The sequence below is a fragment of the Macrosteles quadrilineatus genome, unplaced genomic scaffold (genome assembly GCF_028750875.1).
Source record: "Macrosteles quadrilineatus isolate MER2022 unplaced genomic scaffold, UCM_ALF_1.0 Scaffold_4__1_contigs__length_99947679, whole genome shotgun sequence".
NCBI classification, from domain to species: domain Eukaryota; kingdom Metazoa; phylum Arthropoda; class Insecta; order Hemiptera; family Cicadellidae; genus Macrosteles; species Macrosteles quadrilineatus.
The window spans coordinates 73,220,926-73,231,663 of NW_026542597.1; the positions used below are offsets into that span (position 1 = coordinate 73,220,926).

The following is a 10,738-nucleotide window of genomic DNA, read 5'->3' on the forward strand; positions in this document are numbered from 1 at the left end:
CGAGAGAGAGAGAGATACCGAGCTGTGTGAGTGAGACAGACAAAGGCTCTTCCCCCACTCCGCTGCCGCCCCACCCCCAAACTTCCCGAACACGGCTAATCAAATTAAATTATACAGCTGATCAAAATGTAAACAGCTACGTTCTTCATAACTTGAGAAAAATAGGTCCTGCAAAAAATATGTTATAGCCTAAATCACATCAATATTTGAGCATCATGAAATGTTATTATGTGTAAGCAGTTCCATTTGGTAACACAGGATTCCAACTCCAACGACACCGGGGCGGTGCCTTGTTGGTGGAGAGGGGGAACATACACTCCCTCACCGTTACCTCCTCTACATGTGCTAACAATTAACAATTTCAAGCAGGTCGTTTTCTAACCGGCCGACCTATAGTTTCAAAGCAGTAAAACCTTGTTAGCTTCCCAACTCTAATATTAATTGATTACAAGAATATATAAACAAGATACAGGACGTTATTTAAAACAGGTAAACTAATGAATGTCTAAATAGGGAAATTACATTGATTATTACATTATAACAAGCACACAATCTTGACCTAAGGTGAGACAAGACAGCAGGCTACATGATGATAATTTACCTTGTGGCCGCACAGTTTATGCAACACAGGTCTGACACTAGGAGATTCATTCCCAACTGTCCAGATGACAATTTGTTGAAAGACTGTTCCTGCCAAGACCACAGTATCCTCCCACCTGTTAGCATTTTGTAAAACAGCTGCTGAATATCTGATAAAAGTTAAGGATTTCTTTCCCAAATTAATCAAAAAGATGGAAGGCCAAGATGGGGACACTTGATGAGAAGGGAAGAAACGTCTCAACTGAAGATAATCAGATAACTCTGAAGGAAAGCGTCAAGCGACCTCGTGGGAGGCCGAAACAGAAATGGTGGGATCAGGGCAAGTCAGACATGCCGAGAGTTGGAGCCACAGAACAGGATACAGAGGACAGGTCAAATATTGGAAAGGATTTGTTGGTGAGGCCAAGTATCAACAGCAATACAGATGGCCTTGGAAGTAAGTAAGAGCAAGTATCAAAAAGATAACCATAGAAAGGATGAACACTGAGAAGACTATAGCGCATGCAGATGTGACTGTAAATTATCCACATATTATTACTGAGGTACTAAATTCAGAGGTTTGAATCCACAAAGAAGAAATAGTTTAGTAATTGACTTAGATTTAATATCCTCTGTTATACTTATGATCATTGTGGATCAGTTGTTTAAGTTGTAATAACGTACAGTATCCTTACGTGTGCAGGTGTATACCTTTTTTCTTGACAAACTTTTTTACTGTAAATTACAGCCCTTTCTCGCATTATTATGTATCCGAAGAGTAACGTGCATACTGTAAATAATTTAAACTACAACAATTAATTGTCAATTTCAATTATCAATCATTAAGATGGGGACACCACCTAGGTGCGGATTTTAACCCAAATATGAGTGAAGGATGAGTGTAGAATGGTGTGAGGTAATCTGTGTAGCTTTTTTACTGACTAAGATCAGCTGTTTCATTATCCAGGATCATTTATTTAAAGCCCAATGATCAGGACCAGCTGAGTCCAGTTTCGAATCATTAAAAATCTACTGACTTTTCTCAGAATCGAACCAGCGACCTACTAGGCAACCCTACAACCCTACTTGATTACTAGGCAAGCACTACAACCCCTCGGCTACCCAGTCAGTCATAAGAAACACTTAATCAACTGTCAGAGTAGCACTTGAACATATCTGAAGATGGATCTCATAATAAAACAAGCCTTCAAATCTGAAGACTGCTAGTTTGAACCTGAGTGAGATCGATTCTTGAACCAGGTATTATTTGACATTGACCACAAATTAATAATGGTATCCACCCTAAGGTCAGGGTTACATAGTTGAATCGTAACAAGATCAGGGTTTGGACAGTTTTCATTCATAAAATGTAAAAAATACCATTGGTCTACAAATATCCATCTTCATTGTAGATGTTAGCCTACGGATTGCCAAATTATATTAAAAAGTTTAAATAACTGCTATTAAAAAATCCATTCAATTCAAGTTGCAACTAGTTTCGGAGTCATTATCAGGCGGTGCAAGGACGTTTCCGTTCTTCATATGAAGAGTGGCAGATTTAAATTAAACACTTTGGAAGAATTTAAGATATACAAGGCAGTAAAATCCGACCACCAAATTGTGTTAAATGATTGGCTCTTGTTCTCGTTGAATTTTATGTATGACAAAGCCATCAAAATATTGCAGAGGGGAAGTGTGATAGACATGTCGTAACCTTAGGTGATACATAAGATAACAGACGTACACCTACTGCATTGACCACCCGCAGTATGGACTTAAACTCTACCGGGTTAGTGTCGTCTGTTATAACTGTTCAGTTACCATAAATAATGTTTTACCGTGTTCAAATAATGTCATGTGTAAATGTTTATTTATTTATATGTTAAATGTGACACTCTTCATATGAAGAAAGGAAGTCCTTGTACCTCCTGATGATGGCTCCAAATAGGAGCAAAACTAGTTGCAGCTGCAATTGAATGGATTTCTTAATAGCAGGTATTTAAACCTTTTTATTAAATATCCACTAGTAAAAATAGCTTGAAATCTTAAAATAGGATCAAGTATACTCCAAGTTCCAAGTACACATGGTCAATGATATTGAATGATAATGATACACAAAGTCAAGGATACAATATACAGTTTTCCACACAGTTTACAGTAGACAGAGGGACCCCTGTGGAGGTGTCATGTAGAGACAAGACGTTGTGTGCCGTCAGAACGGCTAGATAATGCTCCAGTCCAACCCACTGACAGCTGAGCACCCAGTCAGCGAGTCTCCACTTACAGACCACAGATAACCTGTCAAATGCAAGAACATGTTACAATTAGGCTATGTAAGATTGCACGTAATACTCATAAAAAAAGTGTTTTAAGCTGATAAGTAAGACCTGCTAATGTTAACAACACTTTCATTTACCTTATTAGTTAATATTAGTGAACTTTTTGTGCACATTTTTACTACACTTTTACGAGTAAGCATTTTCTTAGATTCAAGTAGGTAATCATTCAAACACAGGTCATAGGCAATTACTTTAAACAAATGTTATATAGGCCTAAATCAAGCAGAGTAATAATAACAACTGAACTTTTGCAACATGGAGGTTCTTCCCTGATTTTATAAATAAATACCTCTACCTCTGGTGCAGCAAACTAAGCAAATTTCCATTCGCCTGATTGGATTTTACTAAAATATTACTTTAATGGCGTAAAAATATATAAAATTAATAAATTTAACAATATTCAAATGGAAATTCGCTTAGTCTGCATGTTTGCTGCGGCGTGGGTATTTTTTTTTAAGAGGTTGGCGGCCTCTTTTAACCTTGCATTTGCCCATCCAGATAGACTACTGATCTGTGCGTGGAACGTATCCAGCAAAGCAAGGGGTGAGCCGGTACAGTACAAAGGTGAACTGTACTGATAAAAGTTTGTGGCAGTGACCAGGATCCGAACCCACGACATCTCTGCCTTGGGCCGGAAGTCCGCGACGCTACCAACTGAGCCACCGACTCACCAAATAAAATATAAATCCATCTTGGAAATCTATCTTGGTTGCTATCTTGGAAGTGCTAAAAGCATAAGTAGCTTGATACTGACCTTTTATCTGACGTCATCTTTAGATTTGTTTTGATTATTCCCACTTGCCTTCCACCATGCACACACAGTTGGGTTGATTTCAAATCTGGCACAATTCCATGTATAACAGAACCATGAAAAATTGAATATATGTCATTTTTCTTTTTTTGTTCATATACACATAAATCTCCTCCAATACCTGAAAAAGGTTTGAGCTTTTTTATCGATGTCTAGACGCCAGTGGTATTTTTTTCCAGAAAGAGATTTTGGAGAGAGTAGGCCTACTTATAAATGTGTTTTTTTTTTCGGGGAAAGCGATACAAACCCTTATGTTTTACTCAAATATGTAGTACTAGCAGAGTACCCGTCCTTCGTACGGGGTTGGGGTATGAGTATAAAATGCTTATTGCAGGTATACCCGTGCTTTGCGTTTGCAATGGGAGAGGACCCGGTTTAAGAAAATGTTGTTCTTTTAATTTACGGTACCGGTATGCCATAGTACAGCACATCTACCATAGCCAAAATGTTCTACCACTACACCTAAACAATAAAAAACGTGAAATTCTCATTTTTCAAGAGCTTTTTGTTGGTAGTTGGTTCAAATTAGATGTTGTTGTCATAAATGCAAAAACAATTAATAGTGCTGCCCCGCCCCCTGTTGGTAAACCTTACAAATTTTTAATGCTATTTAATATCATAGAACTTAATTGTGTAAGTTAGTTGAAACAGCTGACAAAATTATTTTATTAGTTTTAAATATGAATCCTCATACGGTTAACATGGGAAACTCCAAAGCCACTGGGGCGGAGCCCGAAAGGATTTTTGAGATAAGAATGTGTCTATATCACCACAGCAATGAAATGGGAATGTGAGCTATCATCACCCCAAATTTCAGCCCAATCTGACCAGAAATATCTCCATTGTATTCTTGGCTGAGATTGTACAATATGTGCTTCCGCCATTCTACAAGTTATTAAACAAAACTAAATTTAAAGAGACAATAGATATTGACTTATGTACAAGGCTTTTAACTCAATTGTAGATTTTTATAGAACTTTCATTGAGATTTGTTTTTCATTATGATTAAGTTTAAGTTAAGTATAAATGTTGGATAATTATTCCGTTGGCTATATACATGCCTCCAAACCGATTTTTAATTTTGATGTCTAACTTCGTAGGTTTTTTAACTCCTGAATCCAAATATAGGTACCATTATTTTTCACCGCTGATCAATATTTCTCAAGATATTGCCATAAAAATATACATTACAATAAACAAGGTAGGATGGATGACATATTTACAAGTGGAATGAACTGTGGATGAAGTAAGCCAACAGCTGATTGTTTTCAATCATAGTCAAGCTAATGGGAAGTGGCAACTTTATTAGCTACCGGTAACCCTGATTTAATTTGAAAATCACCTAATTAAGTTACACTTTTCACTTTCATCCACCACTAAGTTAACACATTTAATGTAATTTATTATTGTTACCAGTATTTTATTCTTACTAGTGCAACTGTTGCACGAATTCGAGCAATTGCATAGTATTAGGGCCTACACTTGTTATTTCAAAATGAATGACAGTCATAGTTTCCAATGACTTAAAAGAGTCAACTCAAAAAAAAATTAATCAATCACTCGCACTCCAGTTATCGAAACTAAAAACAAACTCACTCTGAAAACGAACGCTCTTGTGTTTATAATGTGTTTACTATGAACAGCTGTAATTAATACATATTATTCGTCTGTTTAAGTAAACAAAATCTTTTATCATAAGAAATACATTGAGATTTTGATGGCCTGTAGGGCAAAGCCCGAGGACTTTTATTACAGGAATTGGTGAAAGGGGACGTCTACAAAAAAAATACTTTATTCTGACACATCGTTTGTAAAAATCCGTCCATCATTAACGGAGGAGTAGTGTTTCGTAGAAAAGGATTATTGATTTAAATTAAATTTCGGATTTCTGATTCTGATTTTGCCATTTAGAAATTACATAGTAAAATGGTGCTCTAGTTTAAATTGTTGCTCTTTATTATTGTTATTACGTTCAAATCTCTTTATGCTTTTGTTATTGTTATATTATTTGTAATTTATTGTTAGAGCTACTGTTGCCTTAGTATTTTGAGGCCTATTAGAAACAACATGTCAACAAATCATGTATTTGCTGTAAAATGGTGTAACCGTTGAGAGGAAATAAATAAATATTCTAACATCTAACACCTAACCAAACCAATAAACCTCTAGAACAATGGCAAACTTCTTTTGGTGTCAGAAAAGGCATGTCAGGGTGGTAGGTCGTGCTTTATGCCAATTTGTGTCTGCATAAAGTCCTTTGAACGTAGGTTGGATTAGGAAAGTTAAAGTTTAGGTTATAATGAATTGAGTTGTTATTTTATGTCACCTACAGACTGTTTTTGTAAAATTAAAATCCTGAGAAAAACACTTTAAATTACTATTTCAAAAGTGCAAGCAGTATTTAAGTAAAATGACGTCACTAGGCATATTGCCAATGACAGAATCAGAGTGAGTTATAAAGTTCAAAAGTTGTGTAGGCGCACAACTTGTTTGTGCTCCACCGCCTTCGCGGCCAGGAGGCCCCCCACCACAGCCCAGTGCTTGGTGATCTGCTACTAGTCACCCTAAAAATGTTGTCTATACTACCATAGATAAAACGTACTTCCTTAGTAGATTTGTCATCCTTATGGAACAGCTGAAAGCCAATTTTATTATTAGTTCTGTACGTCCAACTGTAGAGGTTATGTTTTGTTTACTATTTGTTGCTTGTTATTTCAGTCATTTAAAACCTCATTTAACCAAATAAAACAATATAATCATATACAATAACTGGTCTCCTAGCTATATAACCAAAAAGTAAAGCACAAATCATGAAAATAACCTTATAGTAATAGAAACAAAATATTGTCTACCCCAGCGATCAGTGTGGACGTACATAAACTACACACGTAAAACAAGCTTCACAGTTTTCAATGGGATGAGGAGTCTACTTGTGTTGCTTAGTCTATGATACTACTTCTACTCCCAGCGGATGCGTAAACCCGAGGCGTAAACCAACACACTTACTAAAAGTGGTACACTAATGGTCTTATAATTTCCCTCCCTTCACTGTGAATAGCCCTTTTTACAGATGGTTGCCATAACATTAATCTAAGTTAGCCTAACACTTTTGTAACTCACGCCTTAAAATCACTCAATAATTACTCTACCGCACTACTCAACTCTACAACACGTCCAATAAACTTACAGTCAATAGAACACGATAGAATACAACTCTCTTCCTAAGTAATAAAATATTGTCATAAAATACATTACGACATTAAGAGACCGAGTTTCGATTTATCAACTCAGGGATATAAAATTAAAAAAAACTGCAATCTATTAACCATTTTACAGGTTGTTCGGAAAAACCGTTTGATATTATAACGTGTTATTTAATATACATGATATGAAAATAAGCAAAAAGTGTCCATAATTATGCGTAGGCCTACTAAACCTTGTGGTTTTCTGTTTATAGGTGTACTAGCTGGCCCAACAGACGTCGTCCTGTCCTAATGTGGTTTTATGTCAAATGCTCGTTCATTTTCAAGATGAGCTCGTTCGCATGACTCAATCACGTCCTGGTTGAAGTTCGTTCGGTACGCTCACTCACCTTTAAGGATATCACCTATAAACTCAATTAATGGTTTACACCTAATATGTCAATTTTACAATTAAATTGGAATATTTTTTTATTTTTTTATTTTTTTTTTTAAAGAGGTTGGCGGCCTCTTTTAACCTTGTATTTGCCCGTCCACATAGACTAAGCGCCCGTGCGTGGATCGTTTACAGCAAAGCAAGGAGTGAGCCGGTACAGTACAAAGGTGAACTGTACTGATAAAATGTTATCGGCAGTGACCAGGATCCGAACCCACAACACTACTGCCTTGGGCCCGAAGTCCGCGACGCTACCGACTGAGCCACCGACTCACTATATACCGGTAGGCCTACTACGATTTTACCATTCGGTGTACATTTTACATAGTTGTATCAAAATTAATTACTCTAGAACACTCCAGTAATTGCATTGCATGGTACTTGAATTGTTTTAGGCCTATAATTTAAATTCTAAAAAAATGTAGGCCTAAGCAAAAAAGGAAATCAACGCGAACGGCGCTGGTTGTAGAAAGCGTAGTCCGACTAATGCCACAGAAACTTTGGCTGCGGTGGGAGATTGCTACCGCCCTCCCCCCGCACACCCGGCTCGCAAACAAGTCGTACTCTTACAGTACTTCCAGTAGTTGCTTGTCGTTTGGTTGAAAAAGTCAGCAATAAGTCTTAGTTAAACTACAGTTCATTCCACTTGTATATGTGATCCATCCTACCTTGTTTATTGTAATTGTAATGATGTATATTTGTACGGCGATACGCCTATCTTGAAAAATATTCATCAGCGATGAAAAATAATGGTAACTTACATATAAGTTAGGCCTATTTGGATTCAGGAGGTAAAAAACTACTTAAAAGTAAGATACCAAAATTAAAAATTCAGTTAAAGGCACCTATACGACACCTATAGTAGACACCTATAGCCTACTATAAATACCGTACCAAATGTTGTATATTTTATGTAGGCCTATGTATTTAAATTTGACAATGCACCTATTCTGAATGTTATGACATGTATGGGATGTTTTTGTGCAAATACCGGTACTTAAAGTAGGTAGGCTATGTCTAAGTTTATGTCTAACTTAGTTATGTCTAGCCAATGTCCAGTATTTATCATGTTTACTTGTCACAAACATCCATCCATCCACTCTCTCACTTATAATAATATTAGTAGTAGGATGAATGCCAAGTAGAAACAATGAATCTAGATACATTTTTGAAGCTATGGCTACATAACTTTTTTATTTGTAGGTAACCAAAATGAGTGTTATTGGTGTTTCGATTGACAAATGACATGGCATAATCATAATATTAAGTGAATAGGCCTATTATAAATGTGAATGTTTGTGTGTTTGTCTGAAGTAGGCTACAACCACGCACCTTGGCAGGATGATAGCCATGCCCGATTAACATGCCTATTCTTGGGCAGTTCTTGGTACAGTTTCTTAACTGGGCTACGCTAACTTAATATTGATTGAAACTATCGAATTGAAAATATTGATTAATAATCGATATTTTAAAACATCTCTAACTTAAGTTTATTATAAAATTAAACTATCGTAACCTAACCTAACCAACCAAACTTGCTGATGGTGAAAAATATCGCATGAAGGTTTACTAATCGAATCGATAGTTTCAATCAATATTAGCATTGCGCAGTTAAGAAACTGTACCCCTAACTTATTCTTATCTTATCTAACAAATCCTTTCGGGCTCCGCCCCAGTGGCTCTGTAATTCTCCATATTACCTAGTATCCGTGTTGATATGATCAATTGCATTTCATGTAACTTATTATGTAGGCCTATTGTTATTTATGTAACTTATGTATTATGTGTGTAACTTATGTATGTGACTTAACTTAACTTAATGATTAACCCTCCCAGTGTTACTTGACGAAAATTCGACAAGCAGCACACTTTGTGTAGTGTTACTTGTCGATTTTTCGACAAGCAGACATCGTTTACGGCGAAGGCTCTATGACTGACTGAATCGGATTGAACTGGATCGAGTTAGGTATCGTTCTTTCCGTAATATTCTAAGCTTTCTCCAGAGGTCTGTCTCAGCGCTTTTTTTTCTCTGAGCTGATCGTAATTAATTGTAGCAGACAGCTGACGTGCGTGTGCGTGTATTTGTAAACAGCTAGGTTACCCTCGGACCGATGACTAATGTGTTTTATTACGTTTATCATTGTTTTAGTATTAAAAATCAAAAGTAGTGATATACGTGTTGCATTATAAGAAGATTTAAGTGGTTTTGAAGTGCTGGTTGATGATCCTGAAGAAGTAGGTAGGCCTAGTGATATTGATGTAAATTATCAGCCAGATTCCTAGCTATGGTTAGGCTATGCATTCTTAGCTAAACGCTATGTACTGAAATCTGTTTTTTGCCCATAACTTATTTATTTGCAAATCTACTTTCTTATATTATTAAGTTATATATTTGTAATCCTCATAAAATTTAGAACAAAGTGGCTATTTTCAAATATTTGTAGGCCTATAATTTATAAAATTTCATTGAGCGCGAACTTATTTTTTTTTTGAAAATTTTCGAAATTATATTTTTTTTACCTAAAAATTTTTTTTTTTAAATGTTCCTTATGTTTTATATATAATATTGAAGCCCATGATTTTCCAAACAAAATGGTATATAGAACATTAGAATTAACATTGTTTTAAGCTTCTCAGATCCGTTTTAATAAAACCTTGCAAATGCGCCAAAAATAGGTGGACATTAAGGCCTAAACTATGGACACTTGGAGGGTTAAAAAATCTATTTATCACCTAGGCTAGGACAGAGGCCTATTAATGTCTGGTAGCTGTTCAAGGGAATGTACAAGTAACATGCTTACCAGCCAAAATGTATGTTTCATAAAATATAACTGATGTCACTGCAATTTTATTGTTCCTTGAGTAAAACTTGAAGTTAGTCATTTTCCTCAAATTTCCCAGAAAATTACAGGTTAAGTTAATCTTTGTTTCAGACAGTTAACACTCTTTACACATTAAATTCTCATTGGCACTTAAATTAAATATTAATCTAAAAAGTGGTAAATGGCTTTATAAAGCTAACCCTCAAGTTACTTAACCTCCAAAGACCAATGTATTGTGGTCGTCGTACTGGGCCTACTCCTACTGCCAATTAATTAGCTATAAACTTAGCTATGGTGATAGGTATTATAAGCCAATCGTCGGTTTCAGCATGCAAACACGACTCTCGGCTTTACAAAGATAAAGATAGTTTCGAATACAAGCCCCTAGACACAGTATGATGTGCCTAACATGAGTAACTTGAAAATCCAGCAATCGGGCTACTTATGTTCTAGATACTCACAAATCAATGCGAGAACATATTAGCGAATAAGGGGATTTCTTTTAACTTAAAAGGTTTCACAAGATAAATTTGTGTTATTGTTTAGCTTTT

General features: G+C 35.9%; 1 protein-coding gene across 2 annotated transcripts in view; it reads right to left on the reverse strand.

Moving 5' to 3' along the window:
- The window catches only part of LOC128992558 (WD repeat-containing protein 6-like), a 29,589-nt gene extending 19,163 nt beyond the window's left edge, over positions 1–10,426 (reverse strand). Inside the window, exons 1-4 of one of the 2 annotated variants that reach the window (XM_054416197.1) lie at positions 10,167–10,426; positions 3,673–3,757; positions 2,710–2,877; positions 602–749 (exon numbers count right to left, since the gene is read on the reverse strand). In XM_054416197.1, the coding sequence (XP_054272172.1) occupies positions 602–749; positions 2,710–2,877; positions 3,673–3,757; positions 10,167–10,248 (483 nt within the window). In that variant the 5' untranslated portion in view covers positions 10,249–10,426. Of the gene's footprint in view, positions 1–601; positions 750–2,709; positions 2,878–3,672; positions 3,851–10,166 lie in introns of both variants that reach the window. The other variant, XM_054416196.1, reaches the window with a different exon arrangement.
- Positions 10,427–10,738: the final 312 nt, after the last annotated feature.